The sequence below is a fragment of the Triplophysa rosa genome, linkage group LG8, assembly GCF_024868665.1.
Source record: "Triplophysa rosa linkage group LG8, Trosa_1v2, whole genome shotgun sequence".
Lineage (NCBI taxonomy): Eukaryota > Metazoa > Chordata > Actinopteri > Cypriniformes > Nemacheilidae > Triplophysa > Triplophysa rosa.
This window is the reverse complement of record NC_079897.1, coordinates 17,696,443-17,718,243: the sequence shown is the minus strand read 5'-3', so window position 1 is coordinate 17,718,243 and position 21,801 is coordinate 17,696,443. Positions and strand designations below refer to the sequence as shown.

General features: G+C 38.5%; 2 protein-coding genes across 6 annotated transcripts; both read right to left on the bottom strand.

Annotated features, from left to right (window-relative positions):
* Positions 1 to 3,367: 3,367 nt before the first annotated feature.
* On the bottom strand, positions 3,368 to 10,372 carry LOC130558549 (rho GTPase-activating protein gacF). 5 transcript variants are annotated; one of them, XM_057341011.1, is made up of 3 exons: positions 10,313 to 10,358; positions 8,657 to 8,733; positions 3,368 to 8,234 (listed from the first exon to the last, which is right to left on the bottom strand). In XM_057341011.1, the coding sequence occupies exon 3, from the start codon at positions 8,016 to 8,018 to the stop codon at positions 5,436 to 5,438; it is 2,583 nt and encodes an 860-aa protein (XP_057196994.1). In that variant the 5' UTR covers positions 8,019 to 8,234; positions 8,657 to 8,733; positions 10,313 to 10,358; the 3' UTR covers positions 3,368 to 5,435. The 5 variants fall into 5 exon arrangements, with proteins under 5 accessions (XP_057196994.1, XP_057196995.1, XP_057196992.1 ...); XM_057341012.1 differs by having other exon boundaries at positions 10,224 to 10,346; XM_057341009.1 differs by having other exon boundaries at positions 8,657 to 9,845; positions 10,313 to 10,332.
* A 4,478-nt stretch (positions 10,373 to 14,850) lies between these two features.
* Positions 14,851 to 21,685, bottom strand: ntd5 (ntl-dependent gene 5). Its single transcript, XM_057340422.1, has 8 exons — positions 21,592 to 21,685; positions 20,142 to 20,288; positions 19,401 to 19,592; positions 17,769 to 17,904; positions 17,610 to 17,686; positions 16,502 to 16,681; positions 16,096 to 16,293; positions 14,851 to 15,514 (listed from the first exon to the last, which is right to left on the bottom strand). The coding sequence occupies exons 1-8, from the start codon at positions 21,656 to 21,658 to the stop codon at positions 15,432 to 15,434; spliced, it is 1,080 nt and encodes a 359-aa protein (XP_057196405.1). The 5' UTR covers positions 21,659 to 21,685; the 3' UTR covers positions 14,851 to 15,431.
* Between the last annotated feature and the right edge of the window lie 116 nt (positions 21,686 to 21,801).

The window sequence follows — 21,801 nt, the reverse complement described above, 5'->3', positions numbered from 1 at the left end:
CTCTGTGATTTGCACCTGTCCATCTTTGTCTCTCTGTTATCACCCGTCTCTGCTCACCTCAGTTACATTGTGTCGTTTTGTGGCACAGTCCTCAACTCAACTTTATTTATATATCGCTTATTACAATTTTCGTTGTTACAAAGCAGCTGTACATGAGACATATTGACTATAAGCAAAACAATTAAAGTTGTACCTGTAAAAACAAGAAAAAGGTGAAAACACAGAAGACAGACATACCCACCTACAAAACACTCCACACACACAATATGCACACGTACTAACACACATAGACATAGACACACACACACGGACGCGCACGCACGCACACACACACACACACACACACACACACACAGACAAGCACGCACACACACAGACACGCACGCACACACACAGACACGCATGCACAGTGAAAGCACACATTTAAGATAAAGGAGAGAGAAACACAGGTCAAATATTAAACAGACTATAAATTCCTATATGCAATATTAATTATGTAAAACTTTAAAATTCTAAAGCAGCCACCACAGCCAGGCAAATAGTGCAAAACAGTATGCAAACGGTGGCGAGGAACCCAAAACTCTAATCGAGAAAAAAAAACTCAGGAGAACCCAGGCCCAACCAGGGGATTCCAGTTCCCCTCTGGCAAAAGCTGCTGCCTCTGCACAAGCGCGACAGTGCTTGCACAACAAGGCTAAATAAAAATAAATAAACTTACTACTAAGGTAAATTATAGATTTAAGATTATCATTAATAATCTAATAGCATTTGAAATTTTGTAGTGAAGACGTGTCAAGTCACCGCGTCCTTCTTTATCCAGCTCTATCATCTCAGCTCTTGTCAGGTCGCCGCTTTCCATTCTCCGCTCTACCATCAGGTCTGGCCATGAACTGCATCCTGCTCGCTGTGGTAACCTTGGAACAATGAGACAAGACTGGCTGAGAGTAGAGTACTGTTCTGCACTCTTTGATGCAACAAGTACATCAGTTGTGTTCCTGGTTCCGGTTGATCTAACTAATGCAGCCTAAACCCTCAGTCCTGCTTAACTTAAAACAACACTTATGGCCCGGTTTCACAGACAAGGATTAAGGCTAGCCCTAGACTAAAATGAATGTGTGACCTGCAGTGTTGGGCAAGATACTCTGAAAAGTAACTAATTAGTAGTTACTAATTACATATTCAATGGTGTAATTAGATTACTGTACAAATTACTCTCTCCAAAAAGTATTTAATTACTTATTACTAATTACTAATTACCTATATCAACCTTGATTTGTTAATTGATTCAAGGATAGACATGAAACAGCTCTTTTAATTCATTCAAATAAATACTATAAAACTACATAAAGTAGTATTATTAACTGACCAAAGTATTACAAATGTGAGAATTATACATTTAAAGCACAGATTTTAAAGTTAGACTTTGAATTTTGATGTCAGTTCCACTATTTCACACACATATATTACACGAAGTATTTAGTTTAATTACATCAGAAGTAACTGTAATTAAATTACAGAAAATTTTGTGTAATCCCTTACTTTACTTTTTCAAGGGAAAAGTAATTAAATTACAGTAACTAGTTACTTAGTAACTAGTTACACCCAACACTGGTGACCTGTCTTAACTGAATATAACTTGCCCAGAAATATCTTAAAATATATCAGTGCCATTGTTTTGTCTCAAGATGCAGACCAGTAATGTATTCTTCTAAGGCATTTTATAAAAGTGACATAAATATCTTAATTCAACTAAAGCATAGTCCTGGCTTAAGCTAAGCCGTGTCTGTGAAACCGGGCCTACATGTTTTTAAAACTGCATGCTAGCATAGAAAAAGATTTTAGATCTTTACTCACATATCATGAAGTTCTTCGGGTGACATTTATTCATAGGTTGAAATTGGTTAGAAGTGAAATAATGTTGAACAATGTTGAAGTTTTCATCATAGAAGGCTATGTTTTGATCACTTAAAAGAGGAATTTTAAAACTTAAAGCATTGCTGAACGGTAATATTCAATAATCTTAAATACTAAATTCTGCACAGTTACAGCAAGAAAAAAATCCTTTGTGATTGTCATCTCAAGATGTGTTCAAATCAATGAAAGTGGACATTTTCTCCCTGCAGTCTAATAGAGCTTATCCAGATGCACACTTCTAAATGTTGCACAGCTAGTTACGTTTCCAATTTTCTTGCGTTACAGCATTAAGTATGATAACGTCATGTAAACCTGGAGTGAGTGTGCCCCCTGGTGGCCACGTATGTAACTGCCTCCTAAGATTCCATGTCGTACATGATAACATATTTTAATATGGTCACCTGTTCAAGTTCACACTCCTCGCCTCGCAGCTTCCTCACCAGTGGACTCCAGAAGGTTCTGTGCCTCACCCAGGTAATACGATCACACATCTGCTCTCGCCACCTCTGTGCTAACAACCTGCCACTTTTGTCTCTGTACCTGCAAGCTCATGTCATTTGCATTTCTCTGTGACAACTAAATGTCTGAATGTCAATCCATCACATCAAGATAAATCCTGACTAAACCCCTCTTTAGCCAAGGTCTCCCTCACCAAATCATTCTACCTCAGTTAAGATCACACAATCACCACAAAGAGAGTGACAACACTTGGTATCACCCCGGATTTTCTTTGTGGACCACATTGCAACAGATGAATCTTCAAAGGGACAGTGCATCAACCAGTTCTTGGCCACCCGAAAAAAGGTCCCACAGCGGTTTGCTTTCCTACATTCTACAAAATATCTTCTGCCATAGATTTATAAAAACAAATCTATGGCAGAAATAAAGAAATGTATAAAGCTATTTTTCCTACTATGGCAGTCAATGATGGCCAGGTTACAGGCATTCTTCCAAATATCTTTCTCTGTGTTCATCAGAACAAAGAAATGTATACAGACTTGGAACAACTTGAGGGTGAGTAAATGAAGAGAATTTTCATTTTTGGGTGAACTGTTCCTTTAACGCCTAATGCCCACGAAAACAACACATGACTTTTACCCATGGACAAAAAATATCATAATGTTGTTTAAACAGCACAATAGAAACATTGTCCTAGTGTAGGACAAACATACCGTAATGTTTCCTTAATGAGTCTTTACACCACAGCTCAGCTGCTACCCTCCCACATAAAGCATTCCTGCTTGTCTCAATTTTTGCTCCTGATGTAATGCAAGCATATTTAAAGTTCAAACGTTTAATAAGTTATTTTTCATCTGTAGCATTCTGTGCAGTGAAGATGCAGATTTAATATGTTAATATATTTAATATATTTGTGCATGTTATTGTGTACACGTCACATTAATGGAGAATAAGCATTAGTAAGGGTTTTTGTTATAGCAAGCATGTAATCTTACAGATTTTTTACTGTTTCTATCGCTCACTGTTTCTCTCTTTCCCTCACACACACATAGGCATTCACACCAACACTTAAAGCACCTGCTGTCGGCTTGATTATGGGAGCCACTCTCCTTGATGCTGCCAAATGGAACACAGACCAAAGGCACATCTGAGCTGTCACTCACACATATACAGACAGCCCTGTCTAGCACAGCTTGTAAGGTTAAAGAATGCTAAGTACATCCATGCATAAGCACTTTAAATCTCATTTATAAATTACTATGGCAACCACATATTGAAATTTCAACACCATATCTTTTCTACCCAGGGATACATTACATGGTGAATGCTAATAGTGTAACACTATGAATCTGCATTACCATGCTTATTAAAAAGTAAAAACGCAATACAACTGCATTCTGAAATTGTATACAATGCAACAAATGTGTTTAGTTTGCTATCACTCAGGGCAGAATGTTATTGCATAATTCAAAAAATTTTGTTCCACATAAAGTCTATTAAATAAAGTCAATAAAAAGTATATTAAACTTCTCACAGTCTTAAAAACAGCAGGGAACTTGGTAAATAAGACACTTTTTAATGAAAATATAATGAGTTGCAAGCAATTGGATTTGATCAATTTTATTCCAAATCCTGTGAAACAGGTTACAGAAATTAGGCTGATTAATATCTGCCGTTTCGTTTTTAAATTGTGTATTAAATATATAAGTGATCTTTGACATTACACACATTTTAAATTATTACATTTCAACCATAAATAAATAATTCTCCTTGGTGCAAAATTGTTGTTTGTTTCAAACAACTGAGCAACTTTAAATTGTAACACGGATTCAAACTTTTAATAAATGTTTGATTCTACTGTGAAATGAGCTCAATAAATAATACTGAATCCTTCTGAATATATGTGAATGTCAAAGTAATTTACAAACAACTGTGCAAACCAAATAGAGCCATTAAGTGATACTGTTGAGCAGCCGGACACAGTATTATATGTGCTGCAGTGAGCCTATAAAGCAAAGTTTATCAAGCATGAGAACCATCAAAAAAATATAATAATTAGAGTGTGGTGTAAATAACGAGATTCAGTTGAAAAAAAAAGATTTAAACAACAGTATTTTAGATTAGCCCAAAGTGTCTGGTGCAAATGTTTTTTCTACTTACATGGCAAACTACTCGAAGTCTACTTGATTTTATATATATATTTAGGGTATTTAAAAATTGCTTTATGAAACAGCTTTTTAATATACGGAATTGGTAAATTAGACATTTAGTAAACTAATGTTTCATTTTTTTAATGTGATAATTCAGATAAGTGGGCACCAGACATTTATGTCTGACATGACACAGTGAAAAGTTCCCTAAATTTTTAAATGAACTTAAAGACATTACCTTTCTGCTATGACTTCTAACAGCTGTTGTTTCAGAGTCCAACATGAGAAGTAAAAGTAAAAGAGTTTTTGTCCAGACAAATAGCATAATTTCAAGCTACATAAATAGCAGGTCCCTGAAGAAGGCAATGGGTTTATGAAATAGATTTAAATTTGAAATAAATTAATAAATATTAAAATAAATAAAGAGAAACAAAAGGATGAATGAAAATGGAGCACAACAAGTTCCTAAAGTCTGTTCACATTATCTGAAAGTGTCCTAAATGTAAACTGGGGATACATTTATAGATCAATCTATCAGATGTCATTCCCTGTAACTTTAAGTAATAAAATAATAAATAATGATAATTAACATGATATCACACCCCTGAGGAAAGATGATGTACAAGAGCAAAAATAAAATACAACAATAAATAAATAGATAGATGATAAGGGTAATTCAAACTTACTCAAGATGAGGAATTAAAACATAAATGTCAGCTAAAGAATTGAAGCTTAACACAATTAAAAGTGAACATTGCTGGGTTCAGTCATCAAGATTTAAGTGGAATGAAATGCAGACAATTTGAGACTATAGCCAAGAAACTGTTATATCAATACAGAATAAATAAAATGTATTTACAGCAATGCTTCTTCTAAAATGTTAAACCTCTATTGTTTTTGCTCTCAAGCGGCTCATTCACCCCCTGTGTCACTGTCAGTCTCCATTTCAGGAAGCGTCGAGCTGTACCACTCCGCATTCTCCTCTGGCTCTTCCTGTATACCAGCTAGGGAAATCCCTTCCCCTACAGGTTTCGCATTCATGTCCATCGCCTCCTGCTGTTGACCTTGGTGCTTGCGCTTCATATGACGCCGCAGCGTATTGCGCTCGGCAAACCGCATGTGGCATATTAAGCACTGAAATGGCTTCTCACCCGTGTGTACTCTCTGGTGCCTCATTAGCTCTCCGGACTCCCGAAAACGCCGAGGGCACAGCTGGCACACAAAGTTTCTCTGACCGGTATGGATGTGTTTGTGTCGCTCGAGATGGCTTGAACGCTTGAACGCCTTGCCGCAAAGTTGGCATACATGGGGTTTGTTTTGCGAGTGTGTGATGGAATGCCGTTCGAGGTCCGAGAGATAGTAGAAGACCCGTGGACAGTACTGACAGTAAAGAATGCGACGTGGACCTTGCGTGTCTTGGTTCGGCGAGTTATCCATGGGAAATAAGGGTGATGCAGGACGAGGCGGTGAGGTGTCATTGGAGATGGTGCCTAATGAGTCTGTTTGGTCTACTGAGGTAGACATAGTCTGGTCATCACAGTTTGTCTCTGTTTCATGGTTTTTAATATCATAGGAATCTTCAGAATGTGAGGAGGGAGTAGCGACCGATTCCGTCTCAATATTTTGAGCATGGCTTTCATTTTTCTTCTCAGCAGACATGGCTAATCTGAGTAGGGCCTCTCGAAAAGAAGTGGGCATTGGCAAGTCAGCATAGGCATCGGTGCAGGATTGCTTGCTTGGACTTGTAGAGATCACTGTGGAAGTGCTGGAGGAAGCAGTTGATGAGGTAGGGCTAAGAGGAAGATTAGAGGGGTTATTCAGTCCTGAGATGTCTGTACCTGTGGCAGAGGAAACCGAGCCGAGGCTGAGAAGTGAGGGATGTGCGCATAATATAGATCCCAGGTCAAGCGGACAAGCAGCTAGAGGAAGTGCAACAGTGGAAGTGGAGGAAATTTGACATAACTGCCCTGTTGAGGGTGAGCTTTGAGTCGAGGACACCTGAGCAGATGACAAAACAAGGAACATGGAGGAGGTCTGCGATCTCTGCACTGGTAAAGAAATGGTGATTAGGCCTGGATTACTCTTGGAGGCTGGTGAGGAAAGTGACTGAAGCTGAGATGGAGAAAGAAGCAGAATGGGAGTGTTTGACCCTGTAGTATTAGCCACAATCTGAATGGGAATCGATGCCAAGTCGGACAAGGCAGGTGAGACAGGGTAATAAGACTTTGACTCCAGGTTTGGAACAACTTGTGAAGCTTCAACTGAAGAAACAGGACCTAGAGACATATTTGGACACAGTGAATTTGCATCGTCTGTAATGCCCTGGACATAATCTTCACCTTGCCTTGGACTTGGATCTTCTTGTTTAGACAGCTCCCCAGTGTCTTGTGAATTATCAATCTGTGGAACCTTCTGTCCATCCGGGGTTAGTGTATAAGGAATGCCCTGATCATCTATAAGTAGCGTATCCATTGGATCTGGAGTCATTACGTTGGTAAACATAGATGTTGGTGTGACGTAAGGACAGGGGGAGAATAGATGTCCATCCCAATGCTGTGAGAGATATGTATGAGCATCATTCGATGGAATCCAGCAATTTTCATTATTGTCCTCTTGTTCCACTTCAACGTGCTGGGGCTCATCTTCAATTTCATCAACTTCCATATGAAGCGAACCTTCATATTCAGGGTCCACAACCCATTCACACTGCCTCTCTTTATTTATTTCTCTCTTTTTTGGTAGGCTTAAATCTAACACCTCATTTTGTTCTTCCAAAGAATATCCTTCACTTGTTATTGCCTGGGTCCCTCCGATATCAAACATCTTGGCTCCTCCATGATATAAAATTTGTGTTTTATAATCTGTACTGTCGGCCTTACTGTATTCTAAACTTTTGTTCTGTGCATTTATATCCATCTCCAGTGTCCCATGCTTTTCCACAACCCGTGTCTTATTCTCAGTCCACGGCTCCTTGTTGGTGTGGTTGACTCTGGCAGCCGTTGGTAGTTTGTCATTGTGAAAACCTTCTTTTAAAACAGATTGTCGTTTAACCTTAATTTCTAATAAATCATTGGTTGAGATGTTGACAAATTTTGTAGCTTTGGTTTTTACTTCACAAACATCAGTACCAAGAGACTCAGACTCCGTCTTGGGTATCAACTGCAAGTTTACTGCTAGACTCCTTGTTTTCTCCTCAAAAGTAATGACTTTATTTATAACACTCTTATTTTCAAGAGGAGTTGCCTGGTCTGATTCTGAACCAAGGATATGATTTGGTGAGCTCTTCTTGCTGTAATCCTTTACAACCCCTGTCTGATCTTGTGATGGAACAAAAAACACATTAAGGTTGACTCTGTCTTCAGTCACCGCCGAGAGCCCCTCTTCTGATACCAAACACTCTCGACCTTCAGACATTTGGCAATCTTTGGTTGCAGTAAAATGGTCTCCCCTATTTTGTCCAATGCACAATGTTTGCGCATAGCAACATCTGTACATTCAGCAGTAGAGAAGAAATCATATTATTTCGTACCCATGCAGTAAGTCAGGTTTTTATAACCTGAGAGAATGATGAAATATTGCCTGGTAAGGCCAAAGGATCTTGCTGAATCCATGTAAATGGCAAAATTTCCAGTTCCATGCCAGTGTAGTGTAGATTTTCGTCCATGTTTCTGGTACTCCCTTGAGCCAGGACCCCCCACTCATCCAAGGCATCTAAAATTTTAATTAAAATAAAAACATGAATGTACTATAAAACAACAATGGTAAATACATATTTGATTGTTTCTCCTTATTATGGGGTTAGAGGTTTGTTTTTATAGGTTTCTTGTAGTTTTGTAAAAGCATATATTATATACTTTAACTATATATTCAATTTGTATACAGCCGCGCAAAAAAAATATTCCAAAATTATTTTCAGTTTTCCTGAATTTACCATTTACATGTATGTGTTTAGGAAAAATTATCATTTTTGCTTCATTCTGTAAAATACAGACAATATTTCTTCGAACAACATTGTTTTCATTTGCATTTATTTGCAGAAAATACAAAATCATAGTTCATATTCACCTTTAAGCAATACAACAGTAATATTTGTACATAGGAAAATTTCAAAAATGTATATTTTATACAATAACCTCATGTGTCTTGCCATGCTGTCAGTCTTTCACATTGCAGTTGGATAACTTTATGTCACTCCTGAGGTTTGATTTTGCTGGAATTCAACAGACAATGGACTGAAATATCCACAAAACATCTAGAAATTATGATTAAATTAAAATTTGGATAGGTCTCTTAGTTTTTTTCTTGCAGCTGTATTATAAAGCCTGGGGGATTACAAACAAATGGATGATGAGAACGTTTTTGTGTTACTGGAAAAAAATAATTTCATGATCTGTCATTCATGTTACATAAGTAAGCATCCATGCCTTTACAAATGTCTCATAACAGACAATTGCAGTTAAACAGAGCAAACAGAGGAGGCGATATAATGCATCTTGAAAGAAAATTTGTAAATACATATTTTAGGGATACTATTATCATTATTATCCCCGAAATAAATTATTATGTACTGTAAGTTTATTATCAATAATAATATAAACATTTCAAACAAAAGTTTAATTTACCATTGTTTTATATACTAATGCCTAAATACATTTAAATATATGTTACAATTATAATCTTGGGGGGGAATAAAAATATACAAAAACTTGCCATTGTCTTATGCTACATACATACTGTAAGTAGCACAGTTACATTTAATTAATGTCAGATTCTTTACACAACAAGACAACATTGATATTCACTGATATGGCTAATTCCATTCCTTTTATCTAAAACACAGATAAACTCATCCTTTCTCTGCACATCTGTGTCATGTGTCAATTGTCCCTTTTTGAATGAATGACTTGTACTAAATATGATTGCAATTGTTATTAAAACGATTTTGTTGTAGAAACACAAAACAGCGTATATATATATAAAAGTTAATAAATATAACAATATGACATAAGCAGAGAAGTATAATTCCCATCAATTCTTTAGAAAAAGGAAGTTTAACCAGATACCAACGCGTCTTAAAACAGGTCAGTGTGGAATTCTTTTTTTTTTTTCCATTCTGACAAATAAACTTTTTTTCCTGTAATATTTGCAAAAGTGCTCTTAACAGAGCGCAGCAGTCAGTAATATACAATGCTGAAGCGCGCTGTCATGGTAGCAGGTCCAGTCCTCCTTCTTTCCCTTGCTTTTCATCACAAATAAAGCATGTTCATATGTCAGCGCACGGCTCAGGGTTCGACACCAATGTCCGTACACATCCATGCAGCACTGAGGGAAAGTAAAGATCAACACGGGGACGTTCGACGCCATTACGCGTCGGAGGTCCGTTTACAGAATGAAAAAATATGCGTATAACGAAACACCGCGCATTGATGCTTGTGGAGTCCAGACAGCGATTCGAACCCGTGGCATTATATGACTCAAGTCTTTACCCGAGTGATATCACCATCAATAACGTAAAAATTTGAATTTAATTTAAATTATTCGTATATTTTGGTCAAAAGCACTGACTGCGCTCGAACCTGCGACCAGCCATTTTATGCGTACCGAGGGTTCGAACCGGTGACAGCTCTCAGACACACTGCTGCCTTGGAAACCTCACTGCAAACTTTGTAAGACAACCAACGCTCTCTAACTGCTACTTACAATAATACACATTTCTTCTCAAACGCTTACAGATATTTGCGCGCATTTCTTCGTAATAGCTGAAATATTGAATATGAAACTGTTCTCACCCCACGAGTCAGCTCGCGCAGTCACTGACTGGCCCGACCCTGAGATACTTCCGGAAGACCAAATATGAATGAATGGCTGGGCGGAGAGGTTGAGCGCGAGGGAAGGGGAGGGGGAATGTAGTGGTGTTGCAGTTTTCTGCGTCCGATCTAGACATGGACAGGATTTAAATTTTGGGATGCAACAGTGTGTCGACTGGCAAAATGATACATACAATGTAAAAAAAATACACGCAAAAAATCCAGAAAGGATGGTTTTTATTAGTGTATAACATTGATGAGAATGTTTTATGTTCATTATGAATTTTTTGGCACATGCAAATGTCGTAGGATGTGTTTTTTTTTCTTAAATGTATTATTATTATCATTATTATTATTATTATTATTCTTATTACTTTCATATATTCCCAGATAAAAACCTGGAACATAACTATTCTTATAAAACGGTCAGTTCTGGTCCTTGATTCTGATTGGCTGAGCGGAGTTCTAAGCCGTTATAAAATACCCCAACATATAACGGCTGACCGCACCACATAGCCTAAATATCATTTTATTCACTTTATTTTATGAAACCTTGCTAAGCATATGGAATAACCGTTTTATAAAAGCAATAAGCCCCTCGAAGCAGTGGGTTACAGTGCATTTTATAACAGCTACGGGGTTTTAGGCACTCCGCTTTGCGTCGTGCCACAACGCCCTTAGCTGTTATAAAATGCACTGTAACCCACTGCTTCTTGGTGCTTATTGCTTTAATATACACTGCTCCAAAAATTAAAGGAACACCTAAATCACACTATATTAGATCTCAATGAACGAAAATCCTGGTTAAAACTTATATACTTTGTATAATGTTGTGAGAACAAAATAATGTGATAATGGTCAATGAAAGCCAAAATCATAAGGGCAGGAATTACAGTAAAATCACTGTAAAAAAATTATAATACATGGCTCTATACACCACTTTTCATTGATGTAGATACAACAGTGATGAAGAAGATGTGCTATCTCGACCTAGAAGGACTCTTTAATTAACTGTAAGCCCTTTTACTCGCCGTGAGAGTTTTCCTCGTTCATTCTCGTGTGTGTTTACATTCCACCGCAAGTGCACGTGAGCGTGGCATTACAACAGCTCGCCGATCACATCACGGCACTGAGCAACAACATCCGGACTCTGTTATTATTATTCTTGGTGACTTTAATCAGGCAAAACTTACACTCGAGCTGCCAAAATACAGACAACACATCACATGCCCTACCAGAGACAAAAATATTTTGGACCATTGCTACACCACAATAAAGAATGCATAACGCTCTGTCCCTAGAGCAGCTTTAGGACTGTCTGATCACTGCCTGGTTCACCTTATCCCAGCCTACAGGCAGAAACTAAAAGCTGCCAAACCTATGGTAAGGACTGTTAAAAGATGGACCAACGAAACAGAGCGGGCCTTACAAGCCTGTTTCGAGTGCACCGATTGGAGTGTTTTTGAAGCTGCTACCGGCAATCTGGACGAGCTCACAGAGACTGTAACATCATACATCAGTTTCTGTGAGGATTTGTGCATTCCTACCAGGACTTCCTTAAAATACAACATTGATAAACCATGGTTCTCAGCAAAACTCCAAGCCAAGGAGGATGCCTACAGAAAAGGGGACAAAGTCTTGTACAAGCAGGCTAGGAACACATTGACAAAGGAGATCAGAGTGGCTAAGAGAAACTACTCTAGACCCTGTGTCTGTGTGGAAAGGCATTAAAGACATCACCAACTACAAGCCACCATCCCCCAATTTTGCAGGCAATCAACACCTGGTCAATGATCTGAATGACTTTTACTGCAGATTTGAAAATGCTAACTTTACACCTCACACCAACTCTGACTTTCTCTCTACACAACACCTATCACCTGCTGCATTTTGTTCTGAAACATCTGGATAGACCAGGGACCTATGTGAGGATCCTGTTTGTGGACTTCAGCTCCGCTTTCAACACCATCATCCCATCACTGCTCCAGACAAAGTTAACCCAGCTATCTGTTCCTGGCTCTATCTGTCAGTGGATCACCAGCTTTCTGACAGACAGGCATCAGTTAGTGAGAATGGGGAAACTCACATCCAGCACCCGCACAATCAGCACTGGCGCCCCCCAGGGGTGCGTTCTCTCCCCACTGCTCTTCTCCCTGTACACAAATGACTGCACTGCCCAGGACCCTTCTGTCAGACTTCTGAAGTTCGCAGACGACACCACACTCATTGGCCTCATCCAGGATGGTGATGAGTCTGCGTACAGACAGGAGGCTGAGCAGCTGGCTGTCTGGTGCAGTCATAACAACTTGGAGCTGAACACGCTTAAAACAGTGGAGACGATTGTGGACTTCAGGAGAAACCCCCCTGCACTCCCCCCTCTCACCATCATGAACAGCACTGTGGCAGCAGTGGAGTCATTCAGGTTCCTGGGCACCACCATCTCTCAGAACCTGAAGTGGGACAATCACATTGGCTCCATTGCTAAAAAAGCCCAGCAAAGGTTGTACTTCTTACATCAGCTGAAGAAGTTCAACCTACCACAAACTCTATTAAAACAGTTTTACTCAGCTGTCATAGAGTCTGTCCTCTGCACATCCATCACTGTCTGGTTTGGCTCAGCCACAAAGTCAGACATCAGAAGACTACAGAGGACGGTTCGGACTGCTGAGAAGATCATTGGTGCTCCCCTGCCCACCCTCCAAGAACTGTATACATCCAGAGTGAGGAAAAGGGCTCAGAAAATCACCCTGGACCTCTCACATCCAAGCCATCATCTCTTCACAATGCTGCCGTCTGGTCGGCGCTACAGAGCACTGAGCACCAAAACAACCAGACACAAAAACAGCTTCTTCTCTCAGGCCATCTACCTCTTGAACAGTTAAATGTTTGTACACACCGTGCAATTAATAACTCTGTGCAAAAATAATTAAGTGCAATATTAAATATATCCTCCAGATAATACACCATCTATTTTTTATACAAGTTTTTCTGTCAATTATATTTCATTCTGCTGTATATAGCACATACCTTGTGTCATGAATGGTGGGTGGTGAGAGACACGGAGACAGAGGACCCAGGTGCAGACAGCGGGTAAGGGGTTAACACAAACTTTAATAAATAAAAAGCAACAAAACAAAGACCCACGTGGGGGTATAGTAACAAACATTGAAACAGGAACAAGACTAACTAAACTAACAGGACTAGACTAAAACACATCACAACTACAAAATAAACTAAACTAACTCAAAGACAGGAACTCACCACATTACACAAACACGACACAGTACAATGAACCAGCACGAGACAGAAGACACAAGGGCATTATAAAGGGGATAAATCAAGAGGGGACAGGTGCAGGACATGAACTAATTAACAAACAATAATGAGGAGACGAAAGGGCGGGAACAGAGACGCCACACCGGAGAGTGGAAGACCATCAGGGACAAAACGTCACTCTCCACATAAAACAAGAGGTTCTATCATGGTTCTGCCACTAGGTCAAGAGAAGCAAGACAAGGTGGTGCAGAACCATGACACCTTGTGCATACAATAGTCTATTCTTATTTTTTACTTGTACATATTTACATACACACATAGCTTTACTCTCTATATCTTTATCTTATGTTTATTGTATTGTATTTCTTGTTTTTTTATACCCATAGGCACTTATTTAAATCATCTGTGTACTGTATTCTATTGTGTTATGGTCTCTGTGTACTGTTGTTGCCGTCTCTGTGTACTGGATGCTCCGGTCACCAAAACAAATTCCTTGTATGTGCAAACATACTTGGCAATAAAGCTCTTTCTGATTCTGATTCTAATTCAACTTATTCCACGGTAACTCATAATTAATGTTAGTCAGTAATGTGCATGGCCCCACGTGCCCGTATGAATCCCCAGCGATGTCGGGCATACTCCTGATGAGATGGCACATGGTATCCTGGGATCTCCTCCCAAACCTGGATCAGAGCATAAGTTAGCTCCTGGACAGTCTACGGTGCTACTTGATGGCTTCGGATACATGAGATCTCAGGTTCTCAACTGGATTCAGGTCTGGGGAACGTTAGGGCCAGCCAATGGCATCAGTGCCTTCATCGTCCAGAAACTCCCTACAGACTCTGGTCACATGAGGCCGGGCATTATCATGAACCAGGAGGGCTCTGCACTGCACCAGCACAAGATCTGACAATAGATCTGAGGATTTCATCCCGATACTTCATAGCACGTGGAGGTCTGTGAGACAGGATGGTCCTCCGCAGACCATCCTTGCTGTTGCCTCTACAGTGTACCTGTTGTCACTTTTATTTGCACCAAAACAAGTAAAAAAATTTCACTATCACTAATGCTTCCTTACCGGGTTGATTCATTTAAGATTAACTGACTTGGTTTTAAGCTGTGATGATTAAGTGTTCCCTTCATTTTTTTTGAGAAGTGTATATACATCAAAGATCACAAGTACATTAAGGAAAATGTAACACATTAATAAATAAATCAATACCTTTAAAAACAACAAACATGTTCTAGTTTCTTTATTGTAAAATCTTAATATTGAGGTGAAAACATTTCCTTTAAAATTGATTCATTGTAAAGTATGCTTAATGGAAAGTACAGAATCATTATTAATAAAATAATTAAGCTTATGCTTTTCTGTTACAATACCCCCAGTTCTACTTTATTCTGTATATAATCTGATTAAGCAGTCCAGTCAAAATGTTGAAATTTTAAAAGTAGTGTTACTAATAAAACAAAAAAAGTATCATATTAAAATAATATTTGAAATAATATTGTTGACTGCATTTTGAAATAGGCACAGTTAAAAGCATTTGTTGAATGCATGATTTCAGAGTTTGTTTTGGCCAGTTCAGATAAATTACACATCAGAAAAAAATAACAACAAAATAAGATGCGAAATAAACCATTCAAAAAATAGTGACCACCCCACACTCTGTTTAAGGTAACTTTGTCAATGCAACATAACATAGGAAAGCCACATTAAAAAGGCATACTGTAAGATCCCACTAGTTGGGATCCAGTCATAGAGTTTATGCATTAATACTTTATTTATTTATGTCTTCTGATGAAATCTGTAGATTTGATGAGTTCATTGAAGGTCAGCAGGGTCACACGCATCAATCTCAGAGACCAGCCGATGAGGAAAGAGCTTGAACTGTAGCCACGTCGGGTCTAAAGAGAAGACAGACACACAAAAGAGGGAGATGAAGTGCTGTTTCATAAACTGGGTTGCATGTATTTATGTGTGGTTGTCAGTGTTGGGTAAGTTACTCTGAAAAAGTAATTAATTACTATTTACTAATTACACATTTGATAATGTAATTAGATTACTGTACAAGTTACTCTCTTCAATAAGTATTTAATTACTTATTACTAATTACTTTCTATATCCTACATCAACCTTGATGAGTTAAGTGATTCAAGGATAGACATGCTCTTTTAATTTATTCAAATAAATAATATAAAACTACATAAAGTATTATTATTAATTACAAATGTGAGATTTATACATTAAATCACGGATTTTAAAGTTAGACTTTGAATTTTGATGTAAATTCCTCTTCTGCACACACATATATTACACAAAGTATTTAGTTTAATTACATCAGAAGTAACTGTAATTAAATTACAGAAAAAATAATAGTAATCCCTTACTTTACTTTTTCAAGGGGAAAGTAATTAAATTACAGTAACTAATTACTTAGTAACTAGTTACACCCAACACTGGTGGTTGTGTGTGTTGATTTTTGTACCAAGATAGCAACTAGGTGCCATTAGCTGTCCATCCACACAGACTTCTGTGGCGGTGAAGCTGCACTGCTTTCCAGGATGTTGACAGAAAAATGTTACATTCTCTCCATGAGCAACCACACCATCCGTCAAATCATATGGCCAGCGCTTTTCTCCGCCCACTATAACCCTGCTCCGTTGCGCTGGGACTGGACAACGGGCTGATCAGAAGAGAAAAGGTACAACGAGGGATTAAATAATGAACAGAATTATAAAACAAATTTGTCATCATGACAAAATAAAAAGATTCAGTAGGAGACCATTTTTTTTTCAATACAGTTCATCAGCTCTGATGATGTTGTGTTGTTTATTTGGCTGTCTCAAGTGTGCATTACTGTTAGCCCCGCTGAAATAACCAGCTTTCCTTACCCCGACAAGCAGGCACTGCACTCCACGTGCCATTAGGTAGACAAGTTACTTGATTTGGCCCATCCAACAAGAAGGTCTTCTTGCACAGGTAATAGATTGTGTTGCCCACCTCATATTCAGCTCTCTGGACGGCCACCAGGTGTCCACGATCAACCTCCTTAGGAGGAGGACAAAACACACCTGAGAAAATACATGTGCACACACTTACAGTCGGCCTTACAATAACACGTTTTTTATAACGTTTATTATTTTGTGAAGAAATTAATGCATATTTGTGATCATTTCAAGCATTTACTGTACATTAAAAGGAGTTTAGGATCATAAAAAACATAAATCATACTGTGTGTGCCCTGGTTTTTGATTGGTTGAATATAGAGACTTTTGCATTTTCCGGCAATACATTTTAATGTGGTTTAGTGCAGTTGATCTCAACGTTTTTACTTCAAAGTGCCCCCATTGTCCACAGTACAGCAATTTCTAGCCTAAACCATATTGTAGAGCTTCACAGAAAAGCATACTCTATTTTCATATCAAAATGTAAAATAAACACTAACATGTTGTTTTTGCTTATTTTAGTGCTTCCTTTGACTTATTTTAAATCATTTGAAGCCATTTTGAGGTCTACTGGGAAGTTTGTTGAAGCCCTCTAGTTGACAAACATGGTTTTAAAACCTGTTGTTGTCCGAGTATGGGCTTAAACGTTTTTTTGATCCAACAGAGGGCAGTATTGCACTAATGGATTTTAGTCAATTCCACTTAAGAATCAACTCTGCCACTACACACATATTTACTGTGCAGACACATTACACATAGTGTCTCATCCACCTACTCAAAACACCCACAGTCTTTATTGCTCTTCTCTCGCTGCCTCGGTACCTCTCATCTCTCTATCATTGCCTTGCAACATGGTGCAAAAGCATACAAAGATTGCTTTAACATTTTTAACTTCCACACAACACATGCACAGTAACATGTGTAAAAAGCTATTGTTAGCCTTTCTCATGTTATGGATGTAATACATTCATTGCGGAGCTGAAGTCTGCAGGCAAGTGGACCTCGAGAGTCAGAGTTGAGATCCCTTGGTGTATAAACAGATTCAGTCACTTACGGCGACAGACGGGTTGAGGGTACTGCCACGTCTGGTTCTCATGACAGATATTCTGGCTATGTCCAACCAGCACATATCTGTACAGAAAAGAGGACATGTACTGTAAATATGTGCATAAAATCGGTCACATTTTTCTTTTCAATTTTATCCATTTCTCACCCAGATTCACACTGGTACTTGATGCTGGATCCAACAGCGGCACTGCCCTGCACGGACAGCAAATCATTGTCAGGCAATGAACAGGACGCCACAGGCACCTGATCCGGCTCTTCTGCACGACCTCCATTCTGGGAGGCTGGTGGGAAAATCAGAATTGTTCTGAGTATACATATTCTGAGTATGTGTAATGCAGATTGAAATGTACATTATGTTCAGTGATTACAATACACTTAAACTTAAATGGGGGGGGGTCATATGTCCTTGTCAAGCTTTAGTCTAAATGCATTTTTAGGTCAAACAAGAATGGATGATGGAAGGACAGAGATATTTTAACCAACATGCCTTTGATGTTCTGTATCCCTGATTTTATGTGGTTGTGAAAGGAATGTTTCACCCACTGAATTTTCGAGTATGTAGGGTGTGATCAGGTGCGTGTGTTTGGTTATTATGGAACAGGTTCACAGGTCATGTGACTGAGCGAGTAACCAGATGATAGATGGATGTGTGCGCCGCAGCTTTTATTGTTTTATCTGAAAACATCTATCTGGAACAAGCTATTCTCACATTCCCTTTTGAGCAGTTGAGTCACACAGTTATGTATCAAATCTCTCCCCCTTTTTATAAGGATGACTGATAAATGGGGGGGTGGAAATCACACAGTGAATGTGAAACAACACGCTGAACTTCCATTGCACATCAGCTCAGCTTGAGTGCAGCTGAACTTTGTGTGTGGATCTGGTGCATCTACATGCCTGTCTCTGGCTGTTAAATGTGCTATGAGTGCTGGAGAGAATCGCAACAGGACGGTTCCCTCAGACCCCAAACGCCCACATCTCAGCTCTTTGACAGTTTATTCCTAGAAATACCCCTGATGTTACTTCAGGAAATGTGTGTGTTAATGTGTGGGAATGCTGCAGGCTGGAGCTCTGCCGATTTACGCCTCCTCTCCTCAAAACCGGGGTCTTTATAATAACCCTGTAGCAGGCTTCTCGTTGGTGTATGCATACTGTGACCCAGGTTCACTGGCTCTAAGCTTTTTGTTCCATAAACTATTCATGCTTCCTAAAACATATTACGCAGACACATATCACACATATTTTTCAGTTTTTCTGCAGTCATAGTTGACTCAATCATGTGCAGATACTATTGCTGCTGTGAAGGCATTTCCCTTGTATTGCATAATACTGACATAACTTTAGGGGCAAGACAAGGGCATTCTGACCTAGCAGGACTGTTGCCTTCATCTCAAGTTTTGGATGAAGTACACTGCATGGAATATAAGCATGCAAATAAAGCTTGATATCATAAGAGAAACAATGTTTCATGGGTTTTTGGAAAAAAATTGTGATGCTTTTGTCAATGGATGAACAAATATGTGAAGAATCTATATGAAAAACATCAACTTTTTAACCTTACTTCTTTATTTAAAATGATTTTCATAAAATATGGTTATTTGCCATGGTGCTATAAACAAGGCATTCTACCTCTAAAATATTTGCTTTGTATTAAACTTCTTGAAAAGCTAATAAACAGATTTTTTGTGGACTGTTATATGATCTGTTAAACGGTTAAAAGCACTAACATATAAATAAGACACAAAATGTAACAGTTTAAATGTTTAATTCTTCCTACTTGTACAAACAGGCTCATCTCCACTCCACTGCCGGTCACCTTGGCAACGGCGTATGATCACGTCCAGCCCATTCGGCATGGTGTACCCAGACTTACAACGGACCTCGAGCAGAGCGGAGAAAGAGGGTGAAGGGGAAAGAAGAGCTACATCAAAATGGTTGCCAGGTGGGAGAGGCCACGGACACGTACGACCTGTTTACAAAGAAAAGTCAAATTCAAGGAAAAATGATCTTATAATATACCTGGGGTAAAAATAGTCTAACTTTACTTTGCTGTTACACTGTAAAAAATATCAGGCCTCAACTTTTAATTGGCTCAGTTAGTTTTGTCAATTTAAAGGGATAGTTCACCCCAAAATAAAAATTCTGTCATAATTTACTCACCCTCTTGTCATTTCAAACCTGTTTGACTTTCTTTTTTTGTGCAGAACACAGAAGAAGATATTTTGAAGAATGTTGGTAACCGAACAACAGCGTTACCTATTCACTTCTATTGTATGGACACTAAATTAATGCAAATTAATGGGTACCGCCGTTGTTTGGTTACCAACATTCCTCAAATGATCTTCTTTTGTATTCTGCAAAAGAAAGAAAGTCATGTGTGAACTATCCCTTTATGTAACAGTCTGATGCCACAAGTGATTATTCACAATTGTGCCAGTTGAAAAATTTAGACGTAGCCAGTCACTACCATTTTTTTCATTTACATTATCAGAAGCATTATGGGGTTTCTAGCTCTGACCTGGGGCAACACAGCTGAGTCCACACTGCCCGTCACAGAGACACAGGCGCTTGCTGCCACACTCTTTGTCTAGTAGGCACTTTTTTGGGCATGCTCGTCGTCTTTCATTACCCAGCATTCTCTCTGGGCACTGTTCCGTTGCCTCCACTACCAGATATATAAACATAAAGACAAAAATTTAAAATGCATAATACACATTTGTATATACAAATTCCCACACTCTAATGAAACACTCAACACACTTCACATACAGGTGGGCTGAAACACACTCTTTCAGGCAAGTACAAACTGCACAGATGTCTATTGAACTGTTGAATCCTTGCCATGAAATAGCAGGCGGTTGAGTGTTTGGCTGTCTGCCCAAGACACCATTCTCTGAGCTGAACTAGGTGTACTGTATACACAATACGACTATATAAACCTGACAGTGAGATGAACCGGGATGTTTACAAGCTCTTCATAAAATACAATAAAACACATCATAATAAAAACATTTAGGAGTGAAAGAGTTTACAGTAATCACAAACCAGATCACCCAAAGATACGGGAACTATCTATAACAGTAATCTGTAAGATTCTCAACCTCATTTCATTTTTTATTATGAAATTATTTTGACCTGAAACGGAATATAGACAGTGTACATGTGTGTGCCATATTTTATGGGAAGAAACGAGTATTCTAGGAAGCAGCTTGTCAGGGCATGACATGTAAAAAGGGCGGAGATGGTGGTAGAGACATGTTCCTCCACATCCATCACTAAAACAGCAAAACCACACACTTTTTACACTCTCGTTTTATTTTCCCTGCACTATAACACACATTTTAGGACAGAAATCGTAGAGGAATATGATGAAAACCTGAATGTACATGATCACTTATTCATTCCTTATTAATATTTTTTCCATATTGTATAATAATGAAAACCTCATCAAAACAATAATAAGATGACGAGAACTATTGTGATTTTGTACATTTTAAAGTTTGCCTTAAATTTCCAGAATTGCCACTTTGAGATGCTTTTGAAACAGTATTGAAGTAGTTCCCATCCATCTTATTGGCTGCCATTTCCTCATTACTTAGTCCAAATTATCCATTTATTATCCAATTATCCAATTATCCAAAATCTTTTTATTAAATAAGATTCTAGTTTTTTAATAAAAGACATGTTTGTAATTATGTTTTTGTCTACAAAAATAATTTCAAATATATAAGCAAGTGCAAAATACATTTCAGTCAAGTGGTTCTATACTTTTGAATGGTAGTGAATGTACTGTACAATATTTGCAGAACATTTTCAACAAAATGTCACCAATCAGACAAAAACCATCTTTCAAACATGATCTTTCATTCATCTGATCAAATCCTGATCAAATCAATTTAAAAGCTACCCATAATCCTTTACACCTCCCTGACACCCACATACAGCAGAAATAGGCACACAGCACTCACCTGATGCTATGGACGGGCAGCTGAGGGCCCACACACACAGAAAATAAAAGAGCAGGTATGACTCCATCTCTCCCAGCCACTCACTGCAGATGTTATGAAAGTGGTAGCAGGACAAAAAGGGGGAATATAAAGATGGGGGAGAGTCTAGAGGAGGGGGTACTGTGATGGTGAGGGAGGAGTGGAGCCACGGTACATGCGAGAACACACACA